Raw genomic sequence first — 14,865 nt, 5'->3', positions numbered from 1 at the left:
ATGAATCTCATGTTTGTCTCTGGTTGTGCCGTGTGTCCTTGTTGTATTCTCCGACTGCAAGTCGCTCCGGATAAGCGTGTTAGCTAAATGATATAATGTTATGTGTGACACTGACTAAATGTGTTTGTGCGTATACTGACACACACAGAGTTTGTCAGTATACTGTACATACTTTAGGTCTGGGGCTCTCTATCCGTGTCCCATCCTATAACTGGATGTACTGATGCCTCTCTTTAATGAGGAATGCTATTGTTTTTCTTGAGTTTTTTGGTAATTTTGTATACAGTGCCTTCAGAAAATATTCACACCCCTTGACTTTTTCCACATTTAGTTGTGTTACAGCCATATTAATATGAAATTCATTATATTGCTAAATCATTTTTGGTCACTGACCTACACACAATACCCCATAATGTCAATGTGGAATTATGTTTTTCAACATTTTTACAATTAGTAAAAGATTTTAAGCTGAAATGTGTTGAGTCAATAAGTATTCATCCCCTTTCGGAAAGGCTAAATAAGTTCAGGGGTAAAATTTGCATAACAAGTCACATAATAAGTTGCATGGACTCATTCTGTGTGCAATAATAGTGTTTAACATCTCTGTACCCCACACATACAATTATCTGTAAGGTCCCTCAGTTGAGCAGTGAACTTCAAACACAGATTCAACGACAAAGACCAGAGATGTTTTCCAATGCCTCGCAAATATTGGAACATTGGATTTTAAATTAACATTGAATATCCCTTTGAGCATGGTGAATTTATTAATGACACCTTGGGTGGTGTATCAATACACCCAGGCACTACAAATATACAGGTGTCCTTCCTGACTCAGTTGCTCGGAGAGGAAGGAAACCGCTCAGGGATTTCACCATAAGCCCAATCAATCAATCAATCAATTGTATTTATAAAGCCCTTTTTACATAAGCCGATGTCACAAAGTGCTATACAGAAACCCAGCCTAAAACCCCAAACAGCAAGCAATGCAGATGTAGAAGCACGATGGCTAGGAAAAACTCCCTAGAAAGGCAGGAACCTAGGAAGAAACCTAGAAAGGAACCAGGCTCTGAGCAGTGGCCAGGCCTCTTCTGGCTGTGCCGGGTTGAGATTATAACAGAACATGGCTAAGATGTTCAAATGTTCATAGATGACCAGTGGGGTCAAATAATTGCAGTGTTTGCAGAGGTTGCAACAGGTCAGCACTGGTGACTTTGGTGACTAATGGTGACTTTTAAACAGAGTTTAATGGCTGTGATAGGATAAAACGGAGGATGGATCAACAACATTGTAGTACTAACCTAATTGGCAGAGTGAAAAGAAGGAAGCCTGTACAGAATACAAATATTCAAAAACATGCGTCCTGTTTGCAAACAAGGAACTAAAGTAATACTGAAAAAAATGTGGCAAGCAATTAACGTTTTGTCCTGAATATAAAGTGTTATGTTTGGGGCAAATCCAATGCAATATATTACTGAGTACCACTCTCCATATTTTCAAGCATAGTGGTGGCTGCATCATGTTATGGTTATGCTTGTAATCGTTAAGGACTGGGGAGTTCTTCAGGATAAAAAGAAATGGAATGGCGTTAAGCACAGGCAAAATCCTAGAGGAAAAGCTTGTTCAGTCTGTTTTCCACCAGACACTGGGAGATGAATTTACCTTTCAGCAGGACAATAACCTAAAACACAAGGCCAAATCTACACTGGACTTACCCAGAAAGACTCACAACTGTAATCGCTGCCAAAGGTGCTTCTACAAAATATTGACTCAGGGGTATGAATCCTTATGCAAATTAAACATTTGCTAAAATTTCTAAAAACATGTTTTCACTTTATCATTATTAAAAGGGAAGGGGGATACCTAGTCAGTTGTATGGAGTATTGTGTGTAGATGGGTGAGAGAAAAAAAATCTATTGAATCCATTTTGAATTCTGGCTGTGTGTGTAATAAGTCAAAGGGTGTGAATACTTCCTGAAGGCACCGTGTTTGTATTCTATAGTATTTTGTAAATTGTGTGCCTGCAGGGCTCCCTTGTAAAAGAGACATTGGTCTCAATGAGACTCCTTGTTGAAATATTTGTATGTACTACATGTATATTGATGTGTGTGTCTCGTCCTCCACAGTTAATGGGGTGTCCTGGGGTGGGGAGGCGCCACGTCAGAAGAGCCACACCTTCACCTGTCGCATGCTGGTCAAGTTTGGCCACACCCACGGACCTGTGGAGGAGGGACCAGGAGGGCCGCGCTACGAGACCATGCAATGCTTTGCCTTGACCCAGCCCAAGGCCATGATCGAAGAGGGGGAAGGTACGGACACCCGCACACACAGACAGACTGCGACATACAAACATACAATATTACACACACAAACACACAACACACACACAATCTTACACACAAACACACAACACACACACAATATCATACACACACCTGACACACACACACACACACACAAACCCAAACTTAATGTATGTGCATGTGTAGCTAAACTATTTCCCTTCTTCCTTAGACCTGCAGTCGTGTATGATCTGTGTGGCCCGTCGTGTGACTGCTGTAGAGAGAACAGAGAGCTTCAACACCCGGCACGAGCTCTCAGGTGAGACTGACCAGAACACAATTGATGTTTTTGACTTGTGTTGCAAACCTGGTTGCAGAGTTTGATTTAATGAAGCCTTGTGTGTACAAAAATGGTACAATATCCTTAAATAGGTATATACATTTACAAAAAACTTGCACAATATCTTTCAATAGGTATATACTATCTATGCTCCACAATCTCCAGCTCCTCTTCTTCCCTCCAGGTAAGCTGATCCAGATAGACCAGAACTCGCTGCGTGCGTCAATGCGTCCTGGCTGGGAGGATCTGCTGAGGCGCTGTATCCAGATGTTCCTACAGCACAGTGACGGACAACCCTGGTCCCACAAACGCCATTATCACGAGGGTACGCCCACACACACACCTGTACCAATACACACACCTGTTATACGCAGTCGCACATGCATATGGTACCTGTCCCAAAACACACAAACCTGTTCCAAAACACACATACCTGTCCAAAAACACGCATGAATGGCATCACTAAGAGACATTTCTGTCATGATACCACCAACCCTATACGTCTCCTTTGATATATATTTCACTTCCATATCTTGATATGAACCCATTGTATTTGCCCCCTTGTCCTTGGCCCAACAGCTTTCCTACAGGGTCACGCCGAGACCCCCCTGTACCGTTTTTCTCTCTCGGACGGCACCCCTGTCACGGCCCAGACCAAGAGTAAGCTGTATCGCCACCCCATGAGCAACGAGGCCCAGGGCTTCATATCCACCCACCTGCTACAGAGGTACACACACACACACACCTTCTGAGGTAGAAAACAAGTTATACACATTCTTGCTACCTTTGCAAGACACAGAGTACACACACACAGACACACACACAGCTGAGGGAACTGATGCCTACTGATATCCACAACATCCTCCCTATGCTTGGCAGATAGCTCTGAAGGCTTGTATAGATGCTTCACACAGTGGAGAATGCCCACAGGCCACCTGGTGGTTTTCTTACATTCTCAGTAAAAGGAATATATACAATTATTGTGCTTGACAAGTCTCAAAAAACACTTGGAAGAAGTAAGGTTGTGTAGTGAATTGAAGAGCACCTCGTTCTCATTGTGAATAGATAGTCTTTTCCTATTAACATATTTTTTTATTATTTAAATTACTTTCTTCAGTGTGTATGTACTTCAGTTCCATCTTCTGACTATTCAAGAGGCTCTTCTGGTAGACTGGATCTGAGCGTTTACAAGAGTAGAGCGCCAAGGATGTCATAATAACCTCACTTCTCTCACATGCTCTTTTCTCCTCCTGCTCCTTCTCACCTCCTCATCCTCTCTTCCAGGGAGCAGCATGGCTATCGCTCTGCCCAGGGCGGGGGCATGATGCCAGGGCCTATGAGGCAGCAGGGCATGGGGGGCCCCAACCCCAACGCCCAGATGAACATGCCCCCTGGTGGAGGTATGGGGGGTATGAACCGGGGCTACGGGCCCATGAACGAACAGAGCCACATGGGACAGATGGGAGGTGGTTCAATGTACGGAGGGAATGGAGGTGGTGGTGGCAGCAGGGGAGGCATGGGCAACAGAATGATGCAGATGAATCAGATGAATCAGTTGAACCAGATGGGCCAGATGAACCAAATGAATCAGATGGGTCATCAGATGAACCACACAGGTCCAGGGAACCACCCTGGCATGCAGCAACATCAGCACCCCCAGCAGCAACATCAGCAGCCCCCCTTCCAGAGCAGTGGGGGGTACGGACTGGGGGGTATGAACAGCCCCTTGGGGAGTCCCCGGATGATTGGCCCCCAGCAGGGGCTCCTGATGTCCCCCCGAAACCGAGGCAGCCCCAAGATGGGTGCCAGTCAGTACTCACCTGGAGGTACGTCAATCAGGGGGGTACACTATAACTTTGCATAGTTTTGCTGTGCTTCATAAAACACAAGATGATCAATCTTAGGTTTTTGCATTTTTTAAAAATGTTTTTGGTTTGTAGAAGTTGTAGTACAGTTTCTAACCGTGTGTTTTGTTTCTGTCCCAGACATGCACTCCCCCATGGGCCCTCATGGAGGAGGAGGTAGCACCTCTTTCTCCAGCAGCTCCCTCAACGCCCTGCAGGCCATCAGCGAGGGGGTCGGGAGCTCCCTCCCCTCCACCCTCACCTCTCCCTCCCCGGCCAACAAACCAGACAGCTCCCCCAGCGTCCACTCCTCCTCTCAGTCCACCCAGCCCAGTCACCCTGCCAAATCCGGCCCGGATGACTCCAAAAGCCCAACAGGAGGCCTGGGTCCTGCGCCCAGCGTGCACCCCCTCCACCAACACCATCACCACCACCCACACCACCAGTCCGAGAGCTCTGGAGACAGGTTGGACAGCCAGGCCCCGGCAGACAGCAAGGAGCCCAGAGAGGGGGCCATCGAGGCTGGGGTGAGCTCAGAACCCACCCGGAGAGTCCCAGACGGTAAGGGCCATAAGAAGCTGCTGCAGCTGCTGACCTCCCCCACTGAGGAGCTGGGGTTAGGGGGAACTGGCTCCGCCTTGCCCTCTATACCTCCCCCACCAGGCAGCAGCAACACCCCAGCAGGGTCCGACACTAAGGACCCCACAGGAAGCATTTCCAGCCCTTCCTCTACTGGAGTATCCTCCTCTTCCTCAGCCTCCACCAATCAGGGCCAGGCGTCGGGCACAGCTCTGGCCAATGCTCTGGCCTCTGCCCACTACACGGCGTCGCTGCAGGAGAAGCACAAGATCCTCCACAAGCTGCTGCAGAACAGCAACACACCCGATGAGGTGGCCAAGATCACAGCCGAGGCCACTGGCAAGATGACCCTGGGTGGCCAGGAAGTCCCAGGGGAGGTGGGGGCTGTAGGAGCAGGAGGAGTGACAGAGCCTAAGCAAGAGCAGCACAGCCCCAAGAAGGAGAAGACCCACGCGCTCCTCCACTACCTCCTCAACAAGGATGATACTAAAGAGCCAGTGGATGTGAAACCCAAGCCTGAGGAGCTGGAAGGAAAGGGGCCCCCAGGAGCCACTGCCGGCCCCCCACCCAGAGGCCCTGGCGCTGGACCCGGCCCAACAGCTGAACACTCAGAGAGCAAGATCAAGTCAGAGCCGCCTGATGAGGTAACCACACAGTGTGGTGGTCAGATCATTACATTACTGGTAGATTATTACAATTTCATGAGTATACCTACTAATAAACACGTTGCCCATTGGCCTTCACTTTGAACATTTTCATTACTATGAAGTGCTTAACCTCTGTAGGTTGTGTGATACTGTGTTGTTGCTGATACATGTGTATCTATCTCTTCCCAGTTGGACAACCTGGAGTCCATCCTGGGAGGTTTGAGGGGTTCTGGCTCTGAGTTCTACCCCGAGCAGGGAGTAGGAGGAGGGAACAAGGCCCAGGGTTGCCTCGACGAGAACCTGCAAGGTAGAACTGTTCACATTGAGCGTGTTGATGAAAAAACGTTTTAGGCCTAGCTGAAAAAGTAACCTCCTCAGAGAATCTGGACACCAGACTAACATGTACCTGTTCTATCTGCTGTGTCCCTCTGGGTGTGTGTTCAGGGAGTTCGGGGATGGCCCCTGGCCCACGAGGGCCCTTCCAGAGGGCCATGTCAGCAGACACCAAGCCTGGAGTGGTGGGGAGGCGCCCCATGCTCATCAAACAAGAGAACATGATGGGCAGCCCAGAAGGATACCCAGGGAACATGGGTGTTTGTCCACGAGGCGTTGGAACAAGTAACTTATTTAGTTATTTCACTCTCTTTCATGCGCTGACATTTGTCTTTCCTCTGTCTTGCTCTTTCCCCTACTATCTAAGTCTGGGTTTCAGTCTGTGTCATTGCTGCTTTGAAAAAAGAGCTCATCTGTTTGTGTTTTGTGTCCCCCAGGGCCGATGAACAGGGGCATGGGGGTTTCCCAGCGCTCTCCCATGGGGGGGTCAGGGGATTGGGGGATGCCCCGCTCCTGCGCCAGCCCCGTGGGCTCAGCCGGTCACCCCTCCATGAGCCGTCCTGGCATGGACTACAACTCCAAAGGCATGATGGGAGGGCCCATGGTGGGAAGGTCCAACAGTGTTCCTGGCACCAGATCCATGCTGCAGCAACAGCTAATGGACATGGGTACGTGTCTGTGTTTGTGGGTGTGCATTAGTCCATAAAATGAAGATGGCAGATGTAATCTCTGGGATGTCTTGCTTGTGTCTGTCTGTATGCACGTGTCTATATGTGTATGTAATCTGTATTGATTCTGAGAGATAAAATATCTGGTTAATGTGTGTTGTGTGTGTGCGCAGGAGGTTCTGGTGAGATGGGGATGAGTCCGTTCGGTCAGCAGGTCCAGCCCAACCAGTCTCCGTCCTGGTCTGACAGTGTGATGGGTATGGAGGGAAACCACAGCAGGTAAACTAACCCTCTTGCCCTCCATTAAAATGCACTGACCCCTGCTCTTATATCTAAATAATAGTTTTAATAATACATGATTTATACCAGGACAATTGGCAGCCAATGCCATTATGTCAAACAATTAACGGTTCTCCGTGCGTGTTTCAGGCGTCAATTTGGAAACGCCCTGGATGAGCTCCTGGCTCCGCCCACCACCAGCGAGGGCCAGAGTGATGAGCGAGCGCTGCTGGACCAGCTGGACTCTCTGCTCAACAACACGGACGGCATCGCACTGGAGGAGATCGACCGGGCCCTGGGCATCCCCGACTTGGTCAGCCAGGGCCAGGGGCCAGAGCAGCATGGTGAGCCCTTCCCCGGCCAGGATCCTTCCATAGTGCTGGAGCAGAAGCCTCTGTACGGCCAGGGCTACCCCGGACCCCCCTCAATGGCCATGCAGTCAGCCTACGGGGGGAGCCCTATGCAGGGCCAGCCCCAACAGGGTGGCTTCGGCCCCATGCTCTCCCAGATGGGCCCAGGGGGCAGCTTCCCAGGGATGGGAGGCATGGGGGGTATGGGTCACCCCCGTGCTAACATGATGAGACCCAGGATGATGAGCGCCACCAAACCCATGAGGCTCCAGCTGGCGCAGAGACTACAGGGCCAACAGGTAGAAGACACAGACACAGACAGACTGATAAACTCACACAGGACTTTATGCTGACAGCTTATTCTTTCCTCCCTCCCTCAGTTTATGAGTCAGACTCGGCAGGGGATGGCCATGAAGATGGAGAACCCTGGAGCAGGCAACCCTGGCTTGAGGCCGGGTATGCAGCCTAGCATGGGAGGACAGGTAGGCACTCCCCTTTCCTCCACACACACACACACACACACACACACACACACACACACACACACACACACACACACACACACACACACACAAACTAGCATATGGGAGCCACTTAGGCATAACCTTTCCTTGTTGTACATTACACACAGACATAAATCTAAATACACACACACTCACTATACCCCTTCCCCGTCCCCAGCCTGGCTTCCTGAATGCCCAGATGATGGCCCAGCGTAGCAGGGAGATGGTGACCATGCAGATGAGGAGACAGAGGATGATGATGCTAATGCAACAGCAACAGCAGCAGGCAGCAGCAGTGGCCGCCGCAGGGGGGTTCAGCCCCCCTCCCAACGTCACCGCCCCCGCCGGCATGGACACCCCTATGGGAGGCCCCAACCTGGGCCCCCAGCAGTTTGGCTACGGGGGAAACTACGGTGAGTTTGGGTTTGTTTGACCTGAAGGGCCACAGAGTGTTTCTGCTTCCTAGTGGTGAGTTTTGTACTTACAGTGGGACATGGAATGTGTGTGTGTTTATAATGAACATTTATCATTATTTGACAATGTTGGTAACCTGTTGAATAAAAGTGATAATGCCCTCAAAGCCGGTGTTTGGAGGATATATTGGCACGGTGCTTAACAACACCTGTGCCAATATCCTCCAAACCCTGGCTTTGAAGGCATTATCACTTAATTGGGTGTGGGTGCGTGCTTGCGTTCACATGCCATTGCTTATGTAACATGTTCCTTCAGGTATGGCCCAGCAGGGTGACCCGTCGTTTGGCCCTGCGGGCAGCAGTCCCCCCAGCACCATGATGTCAGGCCGCCTGGGTCCTCAGAATCCCATGATGCAACAGCATCCCCAGGGCGGACCCATGTACCAGAGCAATGACATGAAGGGCTGGTCGCAGGGAGGCATGGCCCGTAACAGGTGTGTGTGTAGCAGGGAGGGAGAGAGAAATAACCTACAACAACCAGTGACAACATTCGTAACCAACTAACCCACCTCCTTCCCTCCCTGTCTCTCCAGCTCGTACCCCCAGCAGCAGTTTTCCCAACAGGGCAACCCGGGGCAGCAGCAGTTTGTCCAAACGGGCAACCCAGGACAGTACGGGGGCATGATGATGAATGGGGGCATGCCTTCCAATGGAGGGGGGGGCCATATGGGGCAGATGGGGATGAACCCCATGGTGATGGGACGTATGCCGATGGGGCCTGATCAGGTACACCGCTGTTCTAAATGGTGTGTGTGTGTGTGTGTGTGTGTGTGTGTGTGTGTGTGTGTGTGTGTGTGTGTGTGTGTGTGTGTGTGTGTGTGTGTGTGTGTGTGTGTGTGTGTGTGTGTGTGTGTGTGTGTGTGTGTGTGTGTGCATGCATGAACCTACCAGCTCCCTCTCAGGTCAGATTTAGACGTTCATCCATGATTCTCAAATTTTGAAGATGTTCCAAAAATCTAATTGCTAAGTGTTTAAGGTTAAGTTTAGGTTTTAACTCCAAATTGTTAAGGTAAGGGTTAAGGTTTGGTATAGCCTTAAAACAGAAATATCAGAAACAACTTTCTATAGCTGGATTTGAACTTGCAACCTTTGGGATAAGAAGCAGATGCTTACGGTTTGGGGTAGGCTTAAAACAAAATATCAAAAACAACTTTCTATAGCTCGAACTTGCAACCTTTGGAATCAGAAGCAGATGCTTATGCCAGTCCACCATCCCTGTCCACAACGCCCTAGCAAAACCCAAACCTACTTGAAGGTTGTTGCTCCTAGTGGCCGGTTTCCATGTCATCTCCTGGCGCCCTCAGACATGGATGGATGTCGAAAACTGACTTGTATCATGGGTGACCTGGCTGGCACGCACAGTAAGCATGAGTGTTATCAATATTTATGTACTCACACACACAATGTCTCCAAACTAACCCCATTACCTCTCTTCCTTACAGAAATATTGCTGAACCTGAGACAGACGAGTGTGGTGGAACAGAACAGACTCACTGTGATCCTTTCAGAGAGATGAGTGCAGTGATGTGTGTGTGTGTGTGTGTGTGTGTGTGTGTGTGTGTGTGTGTGTGTGTGTAGTACTCTACTCCCACCAGTTGGGGGTGCTGCTCTCTGGACTCGAGGCAAGTGTTGGCAGTCTCACAGCTGGAGGAAAATAGACAGAGGACACACTATTCTACTCTCACTTCTTGTACATGAGACATGCTATGACACACACCAACACACACACCCCAAAACATCCATGTATCTAAAGACACACTGTGACACACAAACACACACACACATACACAAACTGACGGATCGAAATTAGAAGACATCCTCTCTCTCGTGGGATGTGACTACCATCATGCCAAGTTCACCCCTGGCCGTGGGAATTCTCTCTCTGCTTTGGAACGCTATGAGAGAAGACAGTGTTTCCTAGTTCTGGTCCTGGAGGACCACCGTGTATGCAGACAATGGCATCCAGTCTCTGAATCCACACTTAATGAATGATATATATAGTCCATTGTTGGAGAAGGTGGGAGTTGATTGTAATCACTGATACATGGTCAGCTATTTTCACATCCTCCTAATGATTAAGATTAGGGAACCCTGATCCTAGATCTGTGGTTAGGGGCAACTTCTACCTCTATAAGCTATATTACTATACTGATGAGCAGTCATGTAGTCAATAGCATATAGTCAATTCAGAAGTACAACACCAGTCAAAAGTTTGGACACACCTACTCATTCCAGGGTTTTTCTTTATTTAACACTATTTTCTGCATTGTAGAACAATAGTGAAGACATCAAAACTATGAAATAACACATATTGAATCATGGAGTAACCAAAAAAAGTGTTAAACAAATCAAATTATATTTTCTATTTGAGATTCTTCAAATTAAGAGTTGATGACAGCTTTGCATACTCTTTGCATTCTCTCAACCAGCTTCATGATGTAGTCACCTGGAATGCATTTCAATTAATAGGTGTGCTTTGTTAAAGTCCATTTGTGAACTTTCTTTCCTTCTTAATGCGTTTGAACCAATCAGTTGTGTTGTGACAAGGTAGAGAGAGGTGTTATACAGAATATAGTCCTATTTGGTAAAAGACCAAGTCCATATTATGTTAAAATAAGCAAAGAGAAACGAATGTCCATCATTACTTTTATGATTTAACCTTTAGGTCAGACAGGAAAGGAAGATCCAGAGTTACCTCTGCTGCAGAGGACAAGTTCATTAGTGTTACTAGCCTCAGATATTGCAGCCCAAATAAATGCTTCACAGAGTTCAAGTAACAGACACATCTCAACATCAACTGTTCAGAGGAGACAGCATAAATCAGGTGTTCGTGGTCAAATTTCTGCAAAGAAACCACTACTAAAGGATACCAATAAAAAGAAGAGACTTGCTTGGGCCAATAAACACGAGCAATGGAAATCTGTCCTTTGATCTGATGAGTCCAAAGGAGGAGGAGGAGGTGTGATGGTGTGGGGTGCTTTGCTGGTGATACTGTCAGTGATTTATTTAGAATTCAAGGTACACTTAACCAGCATGGCTACCACAGCATTCTGCAGCAATACGTCATCCCATCTGGTTTGCGCTTAGTGGGACTATCATCTATTTTTCAACAGGACGGCTACCCAACACACCTCCAGGCTGTGTAAGGGCTATTTGACCAAGAAGGAGAGGGATTGAGTGCTGCAATCAGATGACCTGGCCTCCACAGTCACCCGACCTCAACCCAATTGAGATGGCTTGGGATGAGTTGGACCACAGAGTGAAGGAAAAGCAGCCAACAAGTGCTCAGCATATGTGGAAACTCCTACAAGATTGTTGGAAAAGCATTCCAGGTTGGTGAAGCTGGTTGAGAGAATGCCAAGAGTGTGCAAAGCTGTCATCAAGGAAAAGGGTGTCTACTTTGAAGAATCTAAAATATACTTTGATTTGTTTAACACTTTTTTGGTTACTACATGATTCCATATGAGTTATTTCACTGTTATTCTACAAAATAGAAAATAGTAAAAAATAAAGAAAACCCCTGGAATGAGTAGGTGTGTCCAAACTTTTGACTGGTGCTGTAAGTAATTAAGAGGCAGCATACATACACAGTGGACCTGCAGGAGACTGGGTTAAGGTACGACAGAAATTAATTCTAGTTGGCTGTGATTGCACTTTACGGAAAGGCTGTCGTCAAGATGATTGTGGCAATATTTATTGGTCATAGAGGCCTTTACCCAAGAATTAATGCATAACAGCAAATCTTGTTAAGTTTTTATTTTATTTTTGTGTTTGTCAGAGGATGGAGACTATTATGATTAGAAATGGATTACTGTGACGATCATTATTCTAAATGGTTAACCAATGGAAAGGCAGTAAGCACAGATTTTGTAGAACACTTTCTTCTGCAGTGTGTTGATTATGGGGATGTTAGTGGATGAAAAAGGTTCAGATTATTAAAGTAGATCCTTAAAATGTACTGACCTATTTCAGAGTGCACAGTTACCCTCATATTTATACATCTATTCATAAATGTAAATAAGCATTTTAAAAACGAATGTGTATATTGTATTTTTAAGGAGGAATTTGTAAGATTTACATCTTGGTTACCTCATGGAACACTTAATAGAGATTTGTTGCCAGTTAATGAATGAGTTGATTCCTAAAGTAATCCACACACTGTGAAAGAAAGGGTTTCCCCCAATTTTAGTGTATGTTTATGCAGATTTCTAGCAATAATCCTTCCTCTTGGTTCTCCTGTGAGGGCAAAGTGAAGCACCATTTACTCAAAGCGATGGTACTGCAGTATTAGGATGTGACTCGTCTCGTTTGGAATTTTTGCTTTTGTCTGTGAATACAAATGTAAATACGCTTCAAATGTATTATATATATATAAATATATGCTTTTGTAGGTCACATACTGTTTTTGCAGAGATTGTAAGGCTTGATATTTAAAGTTTAATTTTATTATTCTGTCGTAGGTCAAAATAACTTTTATTTTCAATACAAAAGGAAGGTCAAAACTGAAAAACTTTGGTTCAGTTTGCCTCAGAAAGCTACAACTGCATCTTTTGTCTTTCAGAAGCACTTTTTAAAATGTGTGATCTATAAATCATATATTTCTCTTTTTCAAAGGCATTTGCATAGATTTAGAGGTGCTTGTGTGATCCTGTCATTTTCTATCAATAGATGTTTAATTCAAAAGAGCAAACAAACACACACGATGCCTAAAAGAGGTGACATGTGATTGATTGTGTTAGACTTAGGGGGGTCCATGTTTCTTACCAGTGTGTGGATTGATATTTTTAGATAGGGCCCTATGAGTTCAATGGCTCTAGTTCCATTCCTTATAATTCCATACTCTGTTATTGGCTAGGCTACTTAGCAGCAACTATGTGCTCACAGATAGGCTATTAAAGACCACCCAAAGCCATTACAATATCAATACTGCTTTTGTTCCCTTCGATTGGGCACAGATGCTGGGTTGTGGTGGTCAGTTTTACTGTATGTAGGTTTTTGTGTTACGGTCTTCAACACTGCGGTTGGTTCTATTTGTGGCTTTACTTTTTGAAGTCAGCTCATATTTAGGGAGGCTGTCGGGCTACACTAGATGGTGATTTGGATTCCCTCCCTCTCTCTGTCTGATCCTTGAAGGTTATTTGGGGACATTTTACATGATTTTATGTTGAACCTTGATTTTTCCTTGATTTTGTAACATTTTCTGTGAAGCTTTGTGAGAAATCTTTTTAAGATGTGCTCAATCCAAAGATTTGTGTTTTGTCATTCTGCAGTGCTTAGAACCCGGTCCTAGATGGTGCAAGTAAGCTATTCATGTGTGCATTTCTCGGCTGCACACCCTACATAGAATATGTTTGAATTTATGTATTCCCATTCCTACAAAACAGAGTTAACATGGGTCTGGTTCTGCTGAAGTGATTTTAATCTTGTTTGTGATTGTTGTTTTTTGTTTCTTTGTTTTATCTCTTAAAATCTATGGCCAGTTCTAAGTTGTGGTGCTGGAAACAGTTATTTCATGAGATTGACCACTCAGAGAAGAAGCTCTTTAGTGGCACTAACCTGTGTGGTGATACAAAACTATCCCATGGACTCTGAAGATGACGGATCGCTATCTATCTTTTAACACAATGGAGAATGTCTTCAAGCTGTTTTATGGAAACATCTTGGAATAGCCTAGAGTGAATTTTCAGTCTTGATGAAGTATATTGAAAAAGATTGGCCTACCGAATATTCAAAAGAACTATGTTCTGTGCTTTTTCTTTAAAAAAAGTATCCCTTTCGATTTATCCTTTGATTGAAATGAAAAGAGAGGGGAAGAAAATATAAAATGCTTGGGAAAATATACAGTCATAATTTCAGGATGTAAATTACTGTTGCATTTTTTCTTACTTGTTTCTTGATGTTAATATTGATGTAAATACAAATTTCTATTTAAACATTACGTTGTGTGTGTTGTGTTTTTCATAGCGAGTGAAAGTTTCTAAGTTCCGAGTTAGCTTGGCCAGAGAGAAGGGGATGAGAACTGAGGTTTAGTCACTGGACCCCACTTATCATCTGGGTACAAATGATGTCTGGAGACTGGGGGTCTGCGTGAACTAGGAGCCAGAGGGTGAGAGAGGAGGTGAGGGGGTCTCTGATTGCGAGGGCGGGGGTTGTATGAGGTTTTGAGAGGAAGGTGGAGGGTGGAGGGTACAGGAGGCTGGAGAAGTGGCAACATTGAGGTCATTTGGAGTGTGGGATCTGCTTGCTTTTGAATCTGTACTGTTGACCGACGAAGGGGCGTAGACTTCTTCTCCTAACTTTGTCTTGCCTCCAGAAAAAAATGTGTGTACCAGAACAGCCCAAAAAAACTTAACTGAAGTCCAAAACGGAGAAAAGAAACATCACAAAAGGCTGTCATAATACAGTGGATTCAGAAAGTATTCAGACCCCTTTCCTTTTTCCACATTTTGTTACATTAGACTTTTTCTCAAATTGATTAAATACATTTTTCCCCTCATCAGTCGCACAATACCCCATAATGACAAAGCGAAAACAGTTTTATTTTTTATTTTAGCAAACCTTATTTAC

At 45.8% G+C, this 14,865-nt stretch overlaps 1 protein-coding gene across 3 annotated transcripts in view; it reads left to right on the top strand.

The window, feature by feature from the left end:
* The window catches only part of LOC110492379 (nuclear receptor coactivator 3), a 113,520-nt gene extending 99,284 nt beyond the window's left edge, over nucleotides 1–14,236 (top strand). For all 3 annotated transcript variants that reach the window (XM_036947354.2, XM_090203524.1, XM_036947353.2), the window contains 16 exons: nucleotides 2,127–2,309; nucleotides 2,515–2,601; nucleotides 2,807–2,947; nucleotides 3,202–3,349; nucleotides 3,907–4,448; nucleotides 4,608–5,689; nucleotides 5,882–5,999; nucleotides 6,137–6,310; nucleotides 6,463–6,693; nucleotides 6,867–6,972; nucleotides 7,123–7,621; nucleotides 7,703–7,804; nucleotides 8,004–8,238; nucleotides 8,555–8,732; nucleotides 8,832–9,024; nucleotides 9,741–14,236. In XM_036947354.2, coding sequence (XP_036803249.2) covers nucleotides 2,127–2,309; nucleotides 2,515–2,601; nucleotides 2,807–2,947; nucleotides 3,202–3,349; nucleotides 3,907–4,448; nucleotides 4,608–5,689; nucleotides 5,882–5,999; nucleotides 6,137–6,310; nucleotides 6,463–6,693; nucleotides 6,867–6,972; nucleotides 7,123–7,621; nucleotides 7,703–7,804; nucleotides 8,004–8,238; nucleotides 8,555–8,732; nucleotides 8,832–9,024; nucleotides 9,741–9,752 — 4,031 coding nt within the window. In that variant the 3' untranslated portion in view covers nucleotides 9,753–14,236. The remainder of the gene's footprint in view (nucleotides 1–2,126; nucleotides 2,310–2,514; nucleotides 2,602–2,806; nucleotides 2,948–3,201; nucleotides 3,350–3,906; nucleotides 4,449–4,607; nucleotides 5,690–5,881; nucleotides 6,000–6,136; nucleotides 6,311–6,462; nucleotides 6,694–6,866; nucleotides 6,973–7,122; nucleotides 7,622–7,702; nucleotides 7,805–8,003; nucleotides 8,239–8,554; nucleotides 8,733–8,831; nucleotides 9,025–9,740) is intronic.
* Nucleotides 14,237–14,865: the final 629 nt, after the last annotated feature.

The sequence above is a fragment of the Oncorhynchus mykiss genome, chromosome 16 (genome assembly GCF_057628025.1).
Source record: "Oncorhynchus mykiss isolate SJ-2025 chromosome 16, ASM5762802v1, whole genome shotgun sequence".
Classification (NCBI taxonomy): domain Eukaryota; kingdom Metazoa; phylum Chordata; class Actinopteri; order Salmoniformes; family Salmonidae; genus Oncorhynchus; species Oncorhynchus mykiss.
Note: the sequence above shows the minus strand (reverse complement) of the source record. Positions and strands in the feature narration are given on the sequence as shown.